Here is a 23,721-nt window from a genome sequence, read left to right on the forward strand (position 1 = left end):
CCAGCTTCCCCCGCTCCAGTTCTCATCTTTGTTACCTAGAGGACTCTCGCATTAGTGTACAGCATTTTAATTTCCAAACGTTTGGCGTCAGTGACTTTGCTTTTTCCCGCCTCGTGCACAGACTTTCTACCACCAGACAATCAGCCGTAGGGACCGTCCAGTTTCAACTCCAGCTTTTTCCTCCCTGGGGTCAATTTGTTCTTTTCGGTCCACAAGGGTATCCCCATCTCACTATCGTTTAACTTCCCTCTCACCAAGGTTAAATTCCGGCGTGGAGATCTCCTGAACACTTCCCACTCATCTCCCCCAACTTCCTAGTTTAAAGCTGTCTTAATGAGTCGGCGAGCCTCCATCACTAAGAAGATCTATTTCTCCTTGGCTTAGATGAAGTCCATTCCCGAGTCGAACAGTTCTGTCTGTAAATCGCGTCCCAATGACCGTACATCCACAAGCCCTCCTTATAAGCACCACTGCCTGAGCCATCTGTTTTTAATCATCATAATCTTGTCGCTCCTTCGTCGCGCCGCTCTAAGGAACCAGGCAGAATCCCACTGAAGATCACCTGAGAGCCCCCCTCGATTTTTTCCCTTGAGCGTCCTTCCCCAGGCTGAACATAGTCCTCCTCTTGATACAGCTCCAGCAGGTGAACTAGCCGTATCATTCGTTCCCAACATGAAGGACATCAACGGATTCTCTTCCCCTAAAGATTCTCTCCGCTAGGATCTACTCTAACTTCAGCCTCAGGTCCACATCCTTTATTACCTTACTTGCCCCCCGGCAGAACAGCACAGCCCTTCTGTTCCCCAATCAGGTCTGGTTACAGGCCTGTCTATTCTTTCCAGTAAAGAGTCTCCATATCACCGTGACTTGCCTGTTTCCTGGCACAGTGTGATATCTCCGGTTCTATTAGAGCCCCGCTACGACACCAATGCTGGCCGCAAGCCCTCTTGATTTGTCTCTGCCCTCGCAATCATTGGGCGCTCCTTGAACTCCTCAATCTGAGGACTAGCGTCGCCTTCTTCCTGCTTCTAGGCTGCTCCACCACTTTCCACCAGAATGTCCTGATCTATCGTTCTGGCGTTCCTTTCCATACATGCTCTCGATTATTTCCTAAGCAGTGCCCTAGCTTGCCCTGCTCTCTCGCTGTGCTTTATCCTCGCCTCTCATTCTGCTTCCCACAACGTGTTACATCCTCTTAACGATAGTACCCCACCCCCCAGCGCCTCCGCGACCCCCACCACCCCACGCGCACGGCGGTCCGAGTCGTTCGTCGCGCCCGGTCTTTCCGCGCCGGTACCCTGTCCACACGCGTCCGCCCCGCAGCTTTCATCCCACGGAGCCCATCCTCCAGCATCGTGGCTCCGCCTCCACTGCTCGTCTGGCGACCGCGGGCCTTCCGTCGGTCGGGTGCCAGCAGCCCAGACCAAATAAACAGCGGCGAGTTTCGACCTGCACTCCACCGTCCTCTTATCTTCTCACATTCCTGTTTCTTCACAGGCGCATCTTCATGCAGACCAAACTCCTCCCACCCCTTTTGCAGGTGCTCCCATCCAGGACCTATTACTGCCACAGCTATCGCATCCGGTCATTCCAATTCAGGTGTTATCGGTCTCCTCTTCGCCCTGGTACTGCCTGTGCTTCCATGCTCCATTCCTTAACTCTGGTTTGTGGGGGCCTGTGCAGTTCAAGCCTCACCACCGCACCACGGGCAAGCCGACAGCCTGGCGCTGCTGAGACCGTGCCCTCTTCCATCTTTCTGGCCTGGTTGTTCTCCAGCTTTATGTCTCTCTGGAACTCCCCTGGAAACCTGCCCATGAAATCCCCTGTTCGTAATCTCTGTTTCGCTGGCTCTTGGTGCCGCTCGCAAGCCTGTCATGTCTCCTGAAGCTTTCTCTCTCTCCTCCTCTCCTTTTTAATCACCTTCCTCCACACTCTCCTATTACCCCCAAACCTCATATGTGTTTACTGAGTTCTAGCCATAAAACCCAATAGGTTACCCTTTTTCTCAACACACCTCAATTTTAACATTTATACCACTGTGACAACATTTTTAACCTAGAGTTGGGCTTACTTACCACCTTTTCCATAACTGTTAGTTGGCTATAACTGGCTTGTTTTAAACCCACCCTTTTTATATAGAATTGTAGCTACTTTTAACATTTATACTTCGTGTTAATTGGTTACCAACGTCTTGTAACCCCACCTATTGAAACCCCTATACTATTTGCTAAAAGAAACCCGATTCCCCATTGTCTATAAAAAATCCTTACAATTCCTCCATACCCTTGTCACTATTGAATTTTCCCTGTTTTTTGCATTTTCTTAATAAAGTTTATTTTGCACCCCACCTGTGTGGTAATTGCTCCCCAAGATCCCATATACCTGCTGGCAGGGACAACAAAGACTTTATTGGAGAAGAGGAAGAAAATGAAAAGAAATGGTAGTGACAGGCTCAAGTACTCCCTTCTCTGCAAGCTCACACAAATGAAGTTGAAGGAAGACTCCGAGAAATTTCAAACCGAAAAGCTCCTAAAGGCTGCTGAAGATTGTAAAAGTCTCAAAAAATGCAAACGGGAACTGGCGTTGTACATGTCATCATTATCGTCTTTGAAGAACAGGGACGGCGACTCAGTAACCGATCAAACAGAGATGGAGGCAATCTGCAGGGATTTCTACAGCCAGCTGTTTGCATCCCATAGAGACGTCCCAATGCCATCACTTCAACAAACCGATGAACACATACTGCCGGTTCTCATTAGTGAAGTCTGTCATGCAGTCCATCAAATGAAAGAGGGGAAGGCTCCAGGTAAGGATGGTCTGACAGCAGAAGTAATTAAGGTGGGAGTTCAGGATCTTTGGAAAGCTCTGCCCAAATGTTCAGTCGCTACTTGGAAATCCAGAAGGTACTGTCCAGCTGGAAAGAGTCCAATACCATCTTCCTGTATAAGAAAGGCAATCAGGAAAATCTAAAGAACTATCGCCCGATCTGCCTGCTTTCGCATATCTATAAATTGTTCACTAAAAATAGAACAAATTGACCGTCAAGAAGCCTGGATGAACAGTAACCTAGAGAGCAGGCAGGCTTTCGAAGGTATTATAGCACGACAGACCACCTCTTCACTCTAAACCATCTACTAGAGCGTTTAAGTTCCCTTTGGGCATTGCCTTCGAGAAGGCATTTGACAGCATAGAGACTAACGCCACTCTTGAAGCTCTTTCAGAACAGGGCATCAGGGCGAAATATATTACATTACTAAAGGAAGCAGCAGCACAGACATATCACTGTTTTATATTCCATTCCAAATCCCCATTGAGAAAGGTGTGAAACAAGGAGATACAGTTTCACCAGAATTATTCACAGCCTGTCTTGAATCGGTTTTTTCGATTAGCAGACTTGAAAGGTGAGATTAATATCAATGGCAAGTGGCTAAACCATCTCAGGTTTACAGATAATATAGTGCTGATAGCCGAAAATACAGCTCAGTTTGAGAGAATGCTTAAAGAACGGAACAAGAAAAGTAGTCAAGTTGGATTAAAAATGAATCGGTCGAAAATGAAATACATGAGATCAGATGCTCTGCCAAAAACCCAAATAATTCTTGGAGGACAGCAGATCCAAGAGGTTGATAAATATGTTTATTTGGGCCAAGAAGTCAACATGCATCACGTTCATAAAGGCGAACTGTCGTGCAGGAAAAAAAAGCTAGATGGTGCGCATTCAGTGACATCAAGGACATACTCCACAGAAAGATCAGCAAAACAACTCGTGTGAATCTTTTCAACTCGACAATCCTTCCAGCGATGTTATGGCAGCGAAACATGGTTGCTGACAAAGACTGAAGAACATCAACTGTTTGTCACACAGATGGCGATGGAATGAACATTTTTGGGCATTTCACTCCGCGATCACATCCCCAACGAAATAATTAGGCAGCAGTCTGGAGTGTGAGACGTTGTTGTCGAAAGCAGGCTCAGCAAAATGTGGCCCGACTCAGTGACAACAGATGGACTTGCAGTTATACCCGAGTGGTATCCGCGAGAACAGAAACAGCCACACGGTCTCCAAAGAGGTGGGATGATTTCCTAACAAGGAGATATGGACAAGCATGGCAAAGGATGGCCAGAGCGAGAGAAGATTGGAAGACGTGTTGTGATTGGTTCAGTCTCAACTGATGAAGGACCAACAGTCTACACATCTGGCAGACATGAAGAAGATGGAGTGACCACCTCCTTCGGTGATGAGATTGCTCCCAAAACTGTTAAAACCATCATAACCAGCTCACCTTCTTCCTCTGAATACTCCAACAGGGCTAGTTGTATATGGTTGGGCAATAGCAAGTTGAACACATGCACTGATATGGGCGGGGGGTGTCTGGCATAGAGCTCCCATGGTTCCCAATATTGCCAATATGATGGATCCACCGGCAGAGGGAAGCCCATGGCACAGGGTACCACCTGTCCATTGGCCAATCATGTCTGGCTGGAACCCCTGATTCTCTAGGGCTTCTGTTTCGGGTCATCTCTCCTGAGTGTCGCAGAATTCTGCGGAGCCTCCAGCTCATCAGAAGAGAAGGCAGATAGATCACTGATCACCACAGTACCAATGGTTGTGATTTGAGGCAAGTGGGTGGAATAGGGAACAACTTCATCTCTCCGTGATAGATTCTTCCTCTGGTGTTACCTTACCAGAATATAGGCAGACCCAATAAAAGCAGTGAATCCGGATGGGGGGAGCAAAAAGGTCTTCTGGGAAGACACGTCTCAGACATTCCCAAAGCACAAGTAGAGTCCACTATGGGTACTGCCCCAGTTCCAAAGTGCATGTGAGCACTAGCAGCTGTCTTTCTCACATCTTCACCACTTGAGCTGGTGTTGGAATCATGGGATCTGTGAAGATTTAGTCAGGCCTTAGACCTTAGTACCCGTGTGTGCTGGCTCTTCCCTTTTATTGGGCATACACATAGATGATTTGTCCTTATTTCTATGAGTGTGCCCCTTACTGCCCTGCAAAACCTTCTCTCTAGGCTTAACAGACTTAACCACTGTTCCCAAGATCATGCTTTGAGAGATGCTGTCCACTTTTCAAGGCTGATGTATGGGGGATGGTCGCTGGCCCAGATCTGATTGGAGCTTTGTTGTCTTCTTCATGAGATGTATTCTGAGTTTCAGTTCCTGATCCTCACCAGTTCAGGGCGGTGGGGGAAGTGGCAGATGCTGCACTTTGCAGAAATGGGAGCTTCACCCAGGCAGTGTTGATGTAGGTCACCCACAGAAAAGCAGCAAGGACAGGAAACACAGTTTTTGAATTCAGGGACCCTGGGTATTTCCCAGGCTTCTCAGGGAAAATGTCCCCGGCTGGTGGTGGTGAAGAAAAAACAACTATCTAATAATCTGTGCTGCACTATACTATAAAAACTACTAAAAAAAAACGTACTATACACAATTCTTACAGTAAAAAGTAGCTGAGGACATGAATGATTCCGATGTAGACCATGTGGTGCTAAGAAGCAACTGGAGAGGAAATGGCCCTCAGTTGAAAGTATGTGAACCGCTATGGCGCATGTGTGGGCCAATGTACATTGCTTGCAAAAAAATTTCCAGGCTCAGGTGCATGGTGTGCATACATATCCCACATGTGGAATACACAAAGGGACTTCACTTGAAGAAGAATAATTTTTATGATTGGTATCTTTCAGTATAGTCTTTTATTGTATACTTTGTCATTTATAATTGAGTTACAAATGAATTCTGTAACTATCTCCCCCCCGCTGTCCTGGTCATATCAGATTACTGGAAAATATAGAAAGATAATATCAAAATATACTGGGAGGATGCTAACATCTTGTGCTTCTCCTCATCCTACCCAATATGTCCTTGTCCGCACCACATCTCCTACCCTCCTCCTAAGCAAATTTGTCATAAGCTTCTTTGGCGTTTCTCACTTCTTTTGTCCATATTGTTTCCTCTATTCTTTTTTGAGCCTTTTTCCTGTCACACACATCTTTCCCTCTCCTGCCAGTTTTCCTATTTCATCTGTCTTGTTTGGTTTGTTCATTATCTTTCATTCATATTTTAACTTTTTGTTTGTTTTGCTTTCTTCAACCCTCTCCTGTTCCCTGACTGATTCCCTCTAACAGCATATCTTTGTCCCCAATACATCTCTTGGTTGCTTCTCATTCTCACCCAACCACACTCCTAACTCCTGGCTGCTACACTTCCCAATCCGTGATTCCCGTCTACCTCCCCTTTTGTTACTCCAGTCTCCTACTCAGCTGATCAGAACAACTAAATTAATCTACCCAGAGGTGAAGCATGATAGCAGCAAGAACTTCAGAGCTAATTAAATTCACATCCAGTCTCCACCTGCTCTGCTCCTCCCTTATAGGATTAGGATAATGAAATTAAATAGTTAGCCTGAGGAGATAGGGCCAAGAAACATATTAGCACAATCCTAATAGTAATGCCATATTTTTCATTGTTGCTATTAAATGTTTTCCCTTCCCATTATTTGTTTGGTGGGAAGATGGCAACAAAGAATTTTCAGTCATAGAAAGTTACTCATTGGTAATTCTATTTGCTGTATGTCTCCCTTCTCTCATGCTGTGAGAAAGACAATCATCAAGTCTTCACCTACCAGGAAGCAAAGAGGCTAATGAGCTGTGAACAAGCCTTCCTTTCTATAAATCTGGTCAACTTCCTTTCCCTGCAGTTAGAAACTTCAAAAACAGGATAAACAGGAGGAAAAAAAATGAGAGCACGGAAAGACTGATTACAAAATTAATGTTTGAGTTTTATTGCAAGCTTTTCCCTAGCAGTGAAATACAATGACATACTAAAGTTTCAGCAGCATATGAAGGCTGATTTTTCTTTATTTGCCTGTTGACCTTAGTTAAAGGGGGCAAATTTTCCTCGAGCCTTGGCCACATACCATAGAAATTTGGAAAACAATGTAATTATTTTCTATCTATCAACTTTTAGACAAGTTATTCTCAAGAGGATCCAAACTAAATAGAGCATTTTATTCAGTAGAGAGAACTGAACTCACACTAAGCTATTACAAAAAGATACAAAATTAATGCTTAGCCCAGAAACAGTATCAAAAAGAACATCCTCGTTAAGTGCTGCACTACCAACACTCCTAATAAAACTAATTACGGTGTGGTGACAGTATTAATCATTTCTTCATGATGGTTTCAACAACTTCCAATTTTTCTGAAAAGGTGACATTCCTTATGTTAGGCCAAATTATACCATCACTTAACTCCTATAAAAGTCCTCTGAAATCAAGAGATCACAGGAGTCATTGACTTCAGTGTAGCTGTATGGGGCTTCACAGAGGACAGAATTTGGCCCACATTATTTTCCACTGTTAGAAAAAAAAAATGGCAATTTTCAACCCCCAGTTGATGCGAAATTCCTTTTAATTTCCACGCAATATCGACAATACGTGACATTAGTAGCATTATTTGTTTAGTTTTCCCTATACTGGCATGAAAGTCCTACTTTTCATTGTGACTAATGGAAAGAAAACACTTAACAGCATTGTTTGACTAATTTATTTAATGGAGTATCAATTTCTAATGAAGGACAGCTCATATTCTATGATCTCTTAGGATAAATTTAAAATGCATCAATCTTGTACCACTTTCCTTCCATGCACTGGCAAACCTCTCTGAACAAGACTTAACTCCCTGATGTAATAGATCCTAATACATGTGTTTCTCGGAGGCTGTTTCTATGCTTTCTAGATGTAAGCACAATTTGTCAAGAGAAAGGTCTCAATACCCGCATTTTAAATCAAAGCCCAACACTAAAGGAATAACATATGAAAAATATTGAGTGGGTCTCTCTTCTCTCTCTTTAAAAAAAAAACAAAAAACAAAAAAACAGGATTTATACCAGAATACCGGACAACAGTGTTATATCTACAAGTCACTCTTTCTGTCCCAATGTTAATCACCACAGAACTTTGAAGAGTACATGGTAACAGTGAGTAGCTACTTTTAAACTCCCGTTAGAATTTTGTTCCCTATTTAAGCAAATTCTGAAGCTATTTATTTCATTTCTTTTAAAATGAGAGAACTAGGTTTTAGAACAAATAGGTCTGAAAAAAATCCTATAAATTATGAAGATTTTCATCCTTTCCACTGAAGATCTGTTGCAGGGTATTTTTCAGTTTTGTTCACAGGCAGTTAGACTCACACAACCCATATGAACGTCAATAAGAAATTCTCTTTTTCTTGGACGCTATAAAGAGAATTTTCCTCTCTGGATAACTAGCAGTGATTTTCCCAAAGGCACATTTTAGGTCAGAACTGTGTTTTTCAATCAACATGTTTCACAATGTCACCTTTGTAGACTGCTACTGGAGAGATCTTTGGACAAATACTATAGACTAAAAGCTCATGTATAATCCTTTTTTCATTAATGTATTAAAAAAGACCTAGAATTGGAGCTATTTCAATTACCCCATTCTCACCCAGGTACTAAGAGGTGACTCCATATCAGAAATACAAGTTTAAAATATACTCAGCAAGGAACTCAAACTTCAGAGATGGGATCACAGATGTACCTAAGTGCCCCCTCTCGCTTATTTTTTAAAAGACTGTAGTTCAGAACAGAATCAGAATTTAATATAGATAATCATGAAGCGATGGATACCCCATATTTCAATCTGCCTGCAAAAGAGAATGTGCTCCTCTGAAATGACACCTGACACTGCTTCCCATATTATTCACAGTAATATAATAATATGATTGTGTAATAATCATAAAGTATTTTATGCAATATAGGCCATGTGAGGCATCAGTGGAAAGGTTATGGTTTACTGAATATGATTATCCTATTTGTATGAACGTATCATTTTTGTATGTAAAGTTAGGAACACCAACTATACATCTGTACTACAAAAGTGTTTGCACCTGGAAACGCCCACCATACAGAATGCGATCAGTCTGTCTGGCTAACTGGGAACCAGTCAAGGGACCATTAGGGAGAACAACAGGTCTTTGAAGATGCTAATCTCCCTCCTTCCTGAGAAGCTTTCTTGGGATGCTACAAACAACCTCTGACTCATGGCTGCTTTGATACCGCAGATTCATGTGATCATGCCCCTGGACTCCATGATAGAATACCAGTGTTTTTCCACTGGAGGAGGAGGGAGGGAGGAACTACCTTGGAAAACAAAGGAGTCTCACCATACATAAAATCTATTTAAGCAGGGGAGTGACATGATCAGTGGTCCTTCTTCACTGAATCCCCGCCCAAGAGGACCACTGTGAACATCTAAGGGATAGTCTACACTGGCAATGCTAAAGCGCTGCTGCGGTAGCGCTTCAATGTGGCTTGTATAGTCGTGGCAGAGCGCTAGGAGAGATTTCTCCCAGAGCTCTAAAAAACCCACCTCCACGAGGGGCATGGCTCCCAGCGCTGGGGCACTGTCTACAGTGGCGCTTTATAGTGCTGCAACTTACTCCGCTCACGGAGGTGTTTTTAAAACCCCTAAGCGAGAAAGTTCCAGCGCTGTACATTGCCAGGGTAGACAAGCCCTAAGAAACAAAGATACAATTATATAAAGACCTCTATTTTTTATTTAAAGGTTTTACTAGCAGGTAAAGAGGAAAATTGATATTCATTAATTCTATAAAGAGTATAATTATAGATCAGGATGAAGAAATTAACATTTTTATTTTATAAATTTTTTTCAGTACAGTGAGGGAAAAAAAGATGAAGGACCACAAATGGAAACAATAAGGCTAAGTGCACGATGCCAAATAAAGATAGCAAGCCCAACTTCAATCGTCTATCTACTGCCTTGATAAAGACAAGGTGGGTGAGGAAATACCTTTTGTTGGACCAACTTTTGTTGGTGAGAGAACATATTTCTCTCACCAAAAGAAGTTGGTCCAACAAAAGATAAATATGCAACATTATTGTAGTTATTACATTATTTCTTAGGGCTACTGCTTGCATTTAGTGAGACTAAACACTTGCTGGACCTGGGATTACAATTTTTGTCCATCTTTTCTCTTTATAAAAGAGTCAAACATGAGTTGTTAAAGGTGGACTTAATGCAATATAGTATGGTGAGTAAACCAAGCATCACTATTAGAAATAGCTGTTCTGGCTCTTTTCTCACTAACTTGTGCCTCGTATCTGATTCTTTTTACACCATTATGATTGGGTTTTAATTATGTCTGGCTTCTCTCCGTGGACAAATGAACACGTCCTTCCACAATGTAAACAGTGATTTGCCCACAATGAACAGAAAACTCCTAATGCAAGCTACAAGCACTATGAACTAGCAAACCCTTTGGTCAAAAGTACTCCAAGATCTAGATATGGTATCAGATAGTGTCTTTACTACAGGCAAAAGTCTTCCCTAGTATAACTATTATAATAAGAAAAAAACTGTTTCTGTGAGTACTGCCAGTCTTGTCTCTGCCAGCTGCAGTTTTTACCATTAGGCTCTTGATAGGTGGAATAGTCAACAATGTCCCTAGGCAGAAGAGAATTTGCCAATCATCTGGGACAACTTACTTGAAGGTTATTGTGAATGTCTCACTGTAGTGGGGTGGACCCCCACTCCTGCCCTGAAGGGTTAAAAACAGCCCAGAAGAGGGTTGTGGCTGGGGCAAGAAGCCTGGGCTGATTGAGGAAAGTAGGCTCAGCTGAGGCCATGCTCCAATCAGGCCTAGATGGCTCCTATAAGAGGCTGTGAGCCAGAAGCCCAAACAGTCTCTTCCTCTGCCTGTAGAGGGAGAAGGGCCTGGTTGCAGGGAGCTAGAGGCAAAGTACCTGAGTGGAGCAGGGCTGGGGAAAGGGAGAGGAGCTGAGGAGCTCGAGCCTGGAAAGCCCCAGGCTGCAGCCTAGCAATGGGCTAACAGGTACTGTGGGTTGCAGAGGGCAGCCCAGGGGCAGGCCAGGGCAGCACGTCCAAACCCTCCTTGCCAGTGATGAGTAGGTTGATACTGGAGTCTGCCCCAGGACGTGAGGCTAGACGATGACTGGCAGTAGCCTTATAGTGAGTGAGGTGGGAATAGTGGGTGGGGGTTTCCTGGGGAGGGGAGACCCTGAGAGGAAAGGGGTTACTGCCAGGGGGCAGCACTCCATGTAAAAGAACACTGGGCCCAGGGAGGGGCACGGGGGCCAGAAGATAGGCAGCTCACCGGCCTGCAGAGGGCGTTCTGGAGCTGGAATGAGCTAATTGCCAGAAGTCACCAGCAGGAGGCGCCGCAGGGGTGAGTCTGCATGTCTACACTCACTGAAACAAATTTCAGTCCCCCTAAACAAAACAACCTCCTCACGGCTTGATGATAAGAAAAAAGCACTGAAAACCACAGATTATGCTTTTCTGGGGAAGAGGGGAAGCATATATCTTTGAATTCTTGCTGTATTATACAATAATCTGCATTTGTTTTAACATTTAATAAATAAATTTGCCTTACTTTTTCCAAGAACTGCCTTCACAATGCAATCAGATATAGTACTATTTTTTTTAACCAGTCCTGCAGAAAACTGTCTTTGCCCATACAGTAAAGCAATTAAGGATTAAATTTCCCCTTCCATACTCCCTTCACATCAATGAATACAAACTTCAAAAGCCAAATGTCTCTACGCTACAGAGACTATACCAGCATAATCCTGTAATGCAGATGCAGCCTGTGACAGAAGGGTTCTCTTTTGGTGTACGATTGTTACCTGCCCTCACGAAGTTAGCTATGGCCACAGAAGCATTCTTCCACTGACATAGCTGCATTTATATACCCCTGACTGACATATGTATGTTGAGCTAAATTTTAAGTGCATATTACATCTAACTGGGACCATTCAAAAGTTATTAGGCATAGGAACAAATGTTAATAAAAACAAGATGGTAGGTATTGGAATAAACTGGGTTTGGTCGACTCTCAAAATGTTAGGATGATTAACCATCAAAAAGTAAGAAGGCTGGAGGGACTGTGCAGTGGCTGCAGCCTTCTCCTCTTTTTGCTGCTGCTTGAGGTGATGTGAGCTATATAGTAGCTATACTATAGCAGGCTGCTAATAAATGAGGCTGTATTTTGTTTCTATAAACATTATGTTAAGCAAAGGACTCTCTCTTGGAAAAAAGAAAGGAAAACGAGGACCAAAAAATGGAGGTCACACTTATAAAACAGGACTGTATCTTGGAAAGCAGTGACTGAAAAGAACTTAAGGTCATGGTAGCTAACTGAATATGATGCTGTAATTAATAGGGCCAATGAGACCCTCAGGTGTATAAGCACAGAAATATCTAGTACAACTAGAGTTGTGGTATTAGACCTCTAAATATGGCATTAGTGGGATTATTACTTGCATAATGTGTCCAGTTCTGAACACCACACTTCAAAAATAATGTTGACATATTGGAAAGGTTCAACAAGGAACTACAAAAATGATTCAGGACCTAGAAAAAAACAGTACAGACTAGAGAAATTCAGTCTATTTAGTTTATCCAAGAGAAGGCTAGGAGGAGACTTGATCACGGTCTACAGGTATCAACATGGGGAAGACAATTCTGACAGCACACAGGTCTTTAATCTAGCAGAAAAAAGGCATAATGAGATCCTATGCCTGGAAGCTGAAGTTAGACAAATTCAGACTAGAAATAAGATTCAATTTTTAACAGTGAAGGTAATTAATCCTTGGAACAAATTACCCAGGGACATGGTAGATTCTCTATTACTTGACACCTCTTAATCAAGACCTTTCTAAAAGATATGCTACTGCTCAAACAAAAGTTATGGATTTGATGCTGAACTGATTGGTTGATGTTCTTTGGCATGTACTATGCAGGAGAACAGACTAGATGTTCATAACAGTCCCCTTCTGGCCTTAAAATCTAGAAAATAAACTGCGCAAGGTGGGGGTAGTAATAGTCTAGAGTTAGTCTGCTTCTACAAGGCGTCTACTTCTTATAATCCTGACAGCTCCAGCTCAGACCTCATTATTTCTATCAATACTGTCTGCTATGCATATTAAGGCAAAGGACCAATGATTAAGCATGAGGTTCATGAACAGGTCTGACTACCAGAAGGAGGCCGCCAGACAACCTAATACATAATTTCCTAATGCCATTCCTCAATCCCAGGGAATACACTAGACTGGACCATCTACTCAGGACACTCCCTACACTAACACCAGAAAAAATCAGCATACCTTGGAGCCCGACCAGGGGTTATTCTATCTACTACCCAAGACACAAACCCGGAAATCCTGGACCCCATCATCTCGGGCATTGGCACTCTCACTGAAGGACTGGTCTGGATATGTGGACTCTCTGCTCAGCCCTATGCCACAGCACTCCCAGCTATCTCCGTGACACCCACTGATTTCCTGAGGAAACTACATCGCATGGTCACCCTCCAGAAAACACCATCCTAGCCACCATGGATGTAGAGGCTCACTACACAACATCCACACACAGATGGAATACAAGCTGTTAGAACAGTATCCCTGATGATGCACACAGACAAACTGGCTGCTGAGCTCTGTGCCTTTATACTCACACACACTATTTCAAATTTGATGAATATATACCTCCAGATCAGTGGCACTGCTATGGGCACCGCATGGCCCAACAATACGCCAATTTTTATGGCTGACCTGGAACAACGCTTCCTCAGCTCTCGTCCATCCACGCCCCTTCTCTACCTACGCGCTACAGTTGATGACATCTTCATCACTGGACCCATGGGAAGGAGACTCTAGAAAAATTCCACCACGATTTCAACACTTCCACCCACCATCAACCTCAGCCTGGACAATCTACACAGGAGGTCCACTTTCTAGACACCACGGTGCAAAATAAGCGATGGTCACATTAACACCACTCTATATCGAAACCTACCAACCGCTACGCCTACCTCATGCCTCAGCTTCCATCCGGGCACATCACACGATCCATTGTCTACAGCCAAGCACTGAGGTACAACCGCATCTGCTCTAACCCCTCAGACAGAGACCAACACCTACAAAATCTCCACCAAGCATTCTCTAACTACAATACCCGCACGGAAATTAGGAAACAGATCAACGAGCCAGACGTGTACCCAGAAGCTCCTACTGCAAGACAAACCCAAGAAAGAAACCAAACAGGACTGACTGGCCATCACATACAGCCCCAGCTAAAACCCCTCAACGCATCATCAGGGATCTACAACCCATCCTGGACAACGATCCCACACTTTCACAGGTCTTGGGTGGCAGGCCAGTCCTCGCCCACAGACAACCTGCCAACCTGAAACGTATTCTCACCAGCAACTGCACACCGCCACCATAGTAACCTCCAGCTCAGGAACCAATCCATGCAACAAACCTCGATGCCAACTCTGCCCACATATCTACACCAGCGACACCATCACAGGACCTAACCAGATCAGCCACACCATCACTGGTTCATTCACCTGCACGTCCACAATGTAATATACGCCATCATATGCCAGCAATGCCCTGCTATGTACATCGGCCAAACTGGACAGTCACTACGGAAAGGATAAATGGACACAAATCAGATATCAGGAATGGCAAATACAAAAACCTGTAGGAGAGCACTTCAACCCCCGGCCACACTATAGCAGACCTTAAGGTGGCTATCCTGCAGCAAAAAAACTTCAGGACCAGACTGCAAAGAGAAACTGCTGAGCTTCGTTCATTTGCAAATTTGACACCATCAGCTCTGGACTAAACAAAGACTGTGAATGGCTTGCCAATTACAGAACCAGTTTCTCCTCCCTTGGTTTTCACACCTCTACTGCTAGAACAGGGCCTCACCCTCCCTGACTGAACTAACCTCGTTATCTCTTAGTTGCTTGCTAGCATATATATACCTGCCCCTGGAAATTTCCACTATCTGCGTCTGACGAAGTGGGTATTCACCCACGAAAGCTCACGCTCCAAAACCTCTGTTAGTCTATAAGGTGCCACAGGATTCTCTGCTGCTTTCACAGATCCAGACTAACACGGCTACCCCTCTGATACTTGACCAATGATTAACTACTTGAGAAAGGTAATAATCTCCTAAGATTATACTGCCTGGAGTGCTTTTATTACCATTTTAAACTGAAACTTATGAACAATTATATAGGGAAAATATATATACTCCTGAACATGGAGGTGCATTGATATTTCTAGGACAACCTATCTAAAAACAAGTAATGAAGGGTTCTAAAGCAAATCTAAAATAAAACCAAATCTAATTCTACTATCAAAGGCTCTCTTTTCATTTAGTTTCAGCAAGTTCTCCACTAAATCTGCTATTCAGATAGATGTGACCTCATGATTCCTCACATTTTTAGTCAACAAAATGTGTTAAAATAACCATGCAAAATTTATATCAAGTTAAATACTAAAGACAAAATAACTACATGTTAAAATGAAACAGTTTAAATTTAAAGTTTCGATCAACCTATAATGTTTATTTGAATACATTTTCTCTGTAATGTTTTTGCTTTGAAGTGTTTGTGGAATACTGTATTATTACTCTCTTCTTCCATGTCTATCTTTATGCAGACACAAATGCAGCTTCATGAGATAATCGCTCTGATAGTTATAGATTACAATGCATGAAATACTACTCACTGAAGTCATAAAATACAGAGAAAGAGGAAAAAAACAGGTTATATGAAATTACAAATTAAATTGCTTAAAAGGGGAACAAGAAAAGCAAGAATAGATATTTCAGTTTTGTAAGTAAGCTTTACATTCATTCTTCATCACTTAAAGCCTAATCAATATCCAGACCTGTTTTTTATTTCTCTTCTCTTCTCTCTCTCTCTCATTTTTTTAAGCACGCGAAAACTGGGTCAATATTTTCTCATTGTAACATTTGCTTCACTGTTGGGAATAGGGTGCTCTATTAACTGACCTCTTATCTTAGTATGGCACCATGCAATATTTATTTCATATTCACTGAAGACAGCTCCAGCTACAATTGATACTGAGTAGCCTCTATTTATTGGTGTACAGGGAAAGGGAAACGATAACTTTAATTACGATATATGCATGGAAGTGCATCCCAGAGCTCCCTCTGCTGAGAATGATAAATGTTCTGACATTTTTGTCGTCCTTCTTCTGAAACACGCAAGCAGTTATAGAGCACATTGAGCTCACTCTCCCTGAAATTCCACAATTTTCTAGTTTCACTGTGTGCCATCAGCAACCAAACAATTCTACACTGGGCTGACAGAAATAGAAAAAACACACAAGGGAGGCAGAAAGACCTCCTTTTTTCTCTTTTAAGTAGCAGTGTTGTTCCTGAGTCTAAAAAAAAAGTATTTGAGTATAAAAATGGCGGTAAGAAACAGTACATTTGATCATGTACTACAATTAAATTTACTGGAACTGCCTTTCTAAAAATAAAAATCAACTATTTATCAGATCATCTATTAATTATGAAAAGAAAAATCCTTAGACAGAAACAGTTTTTTTTTTTTCTTACAGCCTTATCTGTGTTGTCAAGTCACCAAATTTGTTCAATGTTACAGTATGAAAAAGCTGCCAGGCACCTACTGCCTAACATGCCTCTTTTAATTACGAAGAGCCATGGATGGCATCTCGCTATGATATCAGAAGTGTGGTGATGTGCAATGAAGTGAAACAGTTTTGTTGGTTGAGTTTCACAGCCCCAGCCCTGATTTCCACAGAAAACTGGTCAGGCCTCAGAATTTTGGGCAGCATGAAAAAGTTAGCAGGAATCTGTTAAAACAAAAATTTTCTTACCTTTTAATTCCTCTGTGCAGTCTGGTTCCACCCATGCAGTCAGATGAAGGAGTCCCATTTTTGTAAAAAGTCAGGAAGGAAGCAACAGAATTTTAGCATTTTCATATCATTCAGCCACCAACTCCTCCCATTCTCACTCAACCTTACCCTATGTGAGCTATTTCAAAGATTTAAGTAACTGATCAGCACTATAAATACACATAGAGAACAAGAGGATCAACATTTGCTCAGAGAACTGAAGGGCATGGTTCTGCAATGGTTTAACTCATGTGTATAAATGAAATTACCAGGTAAGAAATTACACTCTTTCCAGCCTAAGTCTCACCACTGCAGATGGATGAGATCTGACTGGCTATTCCCAACATATTGAACTGGTGAAGCAAATGGCTATCATTAGAGAAACTATTTCAACCAGCTTGAAAATAAAGAAAACCTTAGAAACAAGAAAACCATCCCAAAATAAAAGAAAAGAGCCCTAAATAAAGGGTCATGGGAATCCAACAGGTGGTTAAATGCAAGAAGCTGCTAGGAAATGGTAAATTAAGATTAGAATTTACGTAAAACCTGACAGCCTAAGTGCAGCTAGAACTTCAACCTGCACTTTGAGGAAACCAGGGGTGAGCCCTTTGTCCAAATCCTTTAGAACAGCACTTAAAGCACTGGAAGTGATTCCCTACTATAGGCAGAGAAGAGACTCTTTTTTTCTCAAGTGTGAACAAAACTAAATGTGGATCTAGCTCCTGAAGGATGCTCTGTTCACAAAACAAATTGACTGAATGAGCAGACTGGGACTGTGGTTAAGGAAGAGAGAGCAGATGAAGTAGGAGGATGAAGCTTTAGAACTGTTATGCAAAATATTCTTGGATCACATGGATTTTCTGGCCATATTCAGGACTGTTTTCTTATGAAACCATGAAGCAACTGGGATGAAAGGGAATACATAAAGTAAGAGGAAAGTTTTTGATGTAAATTAGCCCTGAATTACTTTCCTGTGGTCCAGCAGAAATTGTTAACAAACAGGTCCATGTAGGGAAGACAGCACTTGAGAGCTTACGACTCACTCTCTGGCCACGTCTAGACTATGCGCCGTATTGGTGCGTTAAAATCGATTGCTCTGGGATCGATATATCGCGTCTAATCTAGATGGGATATATCGATCCCTGAGCAGGCTTATATCGATTCCGGAACTCCACCAACCCCAATGGAGTTCCGGAATCGACATGGCGAGCCGTGAACATCGATGCCGTGAACATCGAGCCGTGAACATCGAGCCGTGAACATCGACGGGAGAGTAAATCGATTTTAGATATTCGACTTCAGCTACGTTATTCATGTAGCTGAAATTGCGTATCTAAAATCAATTTTATCCCGTAGTGTAGACCAGCCCTCTCACTGGACTCATCGCAGTGTGGGCTGTTATCTGGCTTGCTGGAAAAAGTGTGTCCCTCCTGCAGGTGATCAGAAAAGGAGCGAGGGATTATATAAGTAGTGCCGGTGCATGAAAAGTATTTTACTTGGACCAAGTGGAGCAGCACCAATCCTTCAACCATGGGTGTAATGAAATACCGGGTTCTGTAAGGATCTGCTGTGTGCAACACTGTGCTAGCTGCTCCTTTCTAGGGGGACGGGAGGAATTTTTCCCTTACCACAAGATTAGCCAAGGCAAAGTGTTTCTTTTGTTTGCTTGCTTGTTTTTTTGGCCTTCCCTTCAGCAGATTGGGGGCCTTCATTTGGGCAAACTTGAAATGGGAGTTAGGCTATGACTTTGAAACTCATTATGTAAATGTGGGACAGATGTCCAGTTCAGGTACTCTATAGGGAAGGGATGCAGCGATCAGAGAAAATGGATTGGTAAAGGATTTAAAGGATGTATTCTTTAAAAGAAAAGAAACCAGGGGGTTGGATGAGGGAGGCTTAGGACTCCTACGACTGGTATGGCAGGAAGCCAAACTCCTCTCCCCCCACAAACCCTTATTCAAGAGAAGGGATGGTGAAGTCCCAGCAGCAGGTTGGTTGGGACCAGGATGGGTAAGGGAGAGGGCTGACAGAAGCTCCTTGGGAATATATTGAAATGATTATGCAGTTACTTGCACTGTACAGTTTCATCTGCTGGGTATTCCCAGATATTTAAGTATAAAGTTGTGGCCTAATTAAATCCAGTGTCTCCTGTCCTTCCAGCATGGCTGAACAATGACTTTTCTCTAACTCCCTTACAAATTAGCATGCCAGTTGGCAGGATAGCTCCCCTTTATATTAGTCCAATGATCATGCTCAACAGATTTCCCCAAATGTGTTAAGGGAAGCCCACTGGCAAACATATCTATGTGTACTGTCTCTCCTACGGAGGAAGTTGAATACTCATGCTACAGTCTATCAGCCCCTCAGCTTGTGTAAATAAATACATATACAAACCTCATGAGTCAGGAACAGGCAAACACACATTAAACATTTTTTTTCATTTAAAGAAATATATGGATTTCTATATTAAATTACTGACTGAAAATTTCCTTTAAGCACAATGGAAATGTAGTCAGTTCCACAAAAATTTGATAGTCAGCTTCTTCCACTTACAGTTCTTTACTCTTGAGCAAAAGTTGAACTACTGAATAAGTGAAATTTTTTGAAAGGGGGGAGGGGGGAACAACCAGAGTTTAAATCTTTACACAGTGACTGACACAAAGCTGTCGATTTTAGTTACTTTTAGATAAAGAATTCATAGTATTTATTCCCTAGAGAGATAACATGATAAGTCAATCTTCAGTTCAGACTATTTAATCATATTTACCAGAGCTGACACTTTTCTCCTAAAAGTATACCTTTCAGAAAAATCAAAACAAGACAATGACTATCAGCAACTTCGAAAACTTTAAACTAAAGTTTTCTTGATGATCGAAAATTTTGTAGCCAACATTTCTCACTAAATATTTTCCATTTTCTACTCTTTTTTCCATATTCTTTCAGCCTGAAGTGATGCAACCACTATCTAAAAGTTTGTTCTTGGATCATATGAAGCTATACTCTGTCCAGTTTATGACAAGATCCTGAGTATTCAGCTCCTTCAGTGGGGAGCATTGAGAGTGGTTTCATCCTTCTTCTTAAAGGTCAGATTACAAATGCTACAAGCTAACCACAGAGAAGAAGCAAAACAAATGTCACTTCTGCTAATGGCTTAATGTTTTTAACACTCAAAACTTTCTGATATGAACTTCCCTGTGCAACATAATAAACATGAAACAACAGACACTTCTAACTGTTAATTTCAAATATTGTAAATATTCAATAAGACAGACAAAAAACTAAGATTATCAACCCAGAAGTGCAAAAAGGATATGGTCATCTTTTCCACAAATTTATCATGTGCATCTTCTGTTTTAGGGAAACTCTCAATGTCATTTGCTAGGCGATGGATCTGAAGTTCCATTGAATCAAGGTTGCTCTTGAGACTTTGAGCTGAAACTTAGAAAAGAAAATGTGACAATGAATTAGAAAAACTCCTGTAATTCTGATTTAAAGAAAAAAGTTAAAGAAAAGCAATGTCAAGAAAAGCAATGTCATTAGAAGTATTCTTGAGGTAAAGAGAATAATTCCACGAAGCAGGCTCTCATTTTTCTGAATTACTGCTCATAAAAATTCTACCGTTCATAAAATAAGTGAGAATGTATAATATAATATACCAAATCATCATGTTAAACGTGGGAATGTCACCATTTTATTCAACCATTAGTTCAAATGGATCTATTTCTATTTAAATTTATTGATGGAAATTCTAATATTTCATTCTTTTAAATCTAATTTGAAGATTAAAGAGAAACTAAGGTTCAAAGAGATTTTTATCTTATTAATGCATGTACTTGGCTATATAAATGATTTAAGGGAAAATTATAGAAAAGAGATCAAATGTTTTTCTTTTATTGAAATACATTGATTTCTATAAACCAACATCTGTGGAAGCCCTCAATACTTTTAACAACTACCGACAAAGATTTGGATAATAGGAACTATTGACACCTTACACAAATACAAATAAAGAAAATATGGTGAAACAGCAATAATATGTATTTAAAAATAAAATATTCTGTAATATCTCAATGTACCCTCTAACACTGTATTAATTATGGCTTTATTATCCTTGAAATTCTTTACACTTTTTTTCCTGTCCTCCTCCTAGAAGACTTATTTCAAGAACCATATTGAAAATGTGTTAGTATTGTATATTCACTTTACACCTACTCCAGCCTGGTTCTTACAGGATTCTTTTCTACCTTTCACTTGCTATATACTCTATACTTTCCTACACCTACCAGCATCTATGAAGAATAATATCTGACAATGATTTAAAGAACTAACATTTCCTATTTTGGATGGCTATGACACTAAGTATAGTGATTGTAGCATCAGGGCTTCCAAACTGTGGGTTGTAATATGCTTCCATGGAAAACAAAGAACATTTCTCAACTAGGGTGGATAACTATCAAAGATTTTTTTTAATCGGTTTGGTTGGGTTTAATAAATGTATGTATGTGCTATCTCTGCAGGGTAAAATATGCATTTTTGAACCATCTTCTGCCATCTGATGTGCACCACATATTGCTGTGGAGCTCACAAAAATCAGTACCCGAGGCTGGACATGAAATTACAATAGCAGATTTTCCAAAGTTAGCCCTTTAATATTAGTGGGCTGTTTCACAGGCAGATCCTTCCTCGGCATTACTTTCTGAGTCTCTAGAATTTTGCCACTTTCATTTTATGGAAATGTTTTTGACACAAACTAGCAAGTTTTTAATGATAATGGAGACAGCTCTAAAGGTAAGTAGTCTCACTCTAAGGCAGATATCTACTGATTGATTACTAGGTCTCTTTCTTGAATGTTTTATGTCTTATACCATATCACTCTATACAAGATTCTTTCCTGCAGTTTATCTGGTTGTGCTTCCTACGTTCTTTTAGTAAGGGGACTCAGTTGATCTATAACTGTAATACACTAGACACTTTTTTCACAGGTTTTCATTTTTTTATTTAATTAGTAAGTTTTACTGTTTCACAAGTGACTCCCCAGAACATTTAATACGAGTAGCTTTACCTTTCTTTTTTTATTTTTGTACTTAAAATAAAACTGTGTTTAAAAAAACAATAAATCAAAAGTTTTAAAACAAAACAAGTAGGAAAAGTCACACACACACACACACACACACACACAGTGGAGGCACAGATAGTGCAGATGTAAATTCACTACAAACAGCAAAAATCTATTAAACTGACCCTGTTCTCATCTGTACCCATTTTGCAACGGTGTAGCTTCATGGAACTTAATGTAGTTACTGCCAGTTTAAAGTGGCAACAAGTCATATTTTGACAGCGTAATAAATATCGAATTCCAATATACTGCATCTATCTTATTTTAATTGAGGGGGAGAGAGTACAATACTAGATGAGCAGAAGATGCAGTAGCACAGACAATGAAGTAAGGCCAAAGTCTTGCAAACATGAGCAATGCAGGCTGACCTTTGCATCCAATGCAAATAGTTTATTAGTTTATTAATTTTTGGCGAGCCTGAAGAGAAACAATGATATTTGTGCTGTAAATGAAGAACTTGTTTGAATTACAACAGTAATAGGTTTTATCAGCAATGTGATATATTTGGATAGAGAAAAAACAGCAGAGAAGTAAAATGCGCTGGAATTAAAAAATAAATTAGAAAGATAGAAATGGTTATTTTGCTGGTAAAGAGAACAGTAGATGTTAAACAAACTGGCACCATAACAGAAAACAAAGTTTAACTGCATTCAGCACTCTGAAAATATTTAAGCGCATAACTGCCTCACAAAAATAGTTCTTTACCTTTGCATTTGAAATTTAAAAGTATCAAGACAAAACCAATTAACAATGACAAAAAAGCATAATAAGTTTCTGTGCTTAATTAATCCTCATATTAGACCAAAAATCACCCAACTATTTCCCTGCTGGGTCTTGGAAATCTTAATATGTTGAAATTTGGGGAAAAAACTCACATGGGATGCATTTAAAAGTGACTTTATTGTAATTAGTGAACTATGAACAAGTTAAAACTTTCCGAGATTCAGAAGAACACTACAGAGTACTCGTGTTGGTGTCTCACTGACACCATGATCAAATATGTTAAAAAAAAAAAAAAGCTACATACTGTACAGATGCCAGGGTCCAACTCACCTCAGGTTTACATAATGAAAACAGATAGTAACAGCAACAATATAAAAGGTACATACACAGTGAAGTGGGAGTAAACAACCTACTACACCTCTACCCCAATATAACGCGGCGTGATATAACACAAATTTGGATATAACGCGGTAAAGCAGAGCTCTTGGGGGTGGTGGATGCACACTCCAGTGGATCAAAGCAAGTTCGCTATAATGCAGTTTCAGCTATAACATGGGAAGATTGTTTGGCTCCCGAGGACAACTTTATATCAAGGTAGAGGTGTACTTTGAACAAATGGGGCACATAGGTGTCATTTTTTGAATATACAAAGTTTTTACATTTCACTCATTTTTTCTGTGTTTTCTGTATCATTCTCTTGAACAGAAGTAACTCCTTCCTTATTTTCGAGGCGCTACACATCAGTACCCAGCTAGATGCTGCTTCCCTAGAACCCTGAGGAAAGGCTGCAAGATTTCTTTTCTGCACCACTGTGACAGGATGTATAAAACCTGCGCTGATAAGGTAGGGGCCACTACCAGGAATCAGAGATTATGGTTTGTACCAGTCTAACACCATGATGGAAATTAGGCATGGAGAAGTACCACCCCTCAACTACAGAGGTACTCCAGAGAGACTCTTCTTACAGTTTCACCATTTCTGTATCCATGTTCCTGATTCATCTCTTACTCAAAGATTTTTGATGCCATGTGCAATTCAACAAAATTCAAACTATATAGTCATTCACACATGTGCATGTGCAGTGCAACAGCAAGAGGCTTTTTCCCAGCAACTAAGAGCCTTTT

General features: G+C 41.1%; 1 protein-coding gene across 1 annotated transcript in view; it reads right to left on the bottom strand.

Moving 5' to 3' along the window:
• The window catches only part of DIAPH2 (diaphanous related formin 2), an 854,113-nt gene that overhangs the window by 302,775 nt on the left and 527,617 nt on the right, over nt 1-23,721 (bottom strand). Inside the window, 1 exon segment of the mRNA XM_075068735.1 lies at nt 20,071-20,196. Within this exon segment, the coding sequence (XP_074924836.1) occupies nt 20,071-20,196 (126 nt within the window).

This window comes from Chelonoidis abingdonii, chromosome 8, assembly GCF_003597395.2.
Source record: "Chelonoidis abingdonii isolate Lonesome George chromosome 8, CheloAbing_2.0, whole genome shotgun sequence".
In the NCBI taxonomy this organism is placed as follows: Eukaryota; Metazoa; Chordata; order Testudines; family Testudinidae; genus Chelonoidis; species Chelonoidis abingdonii.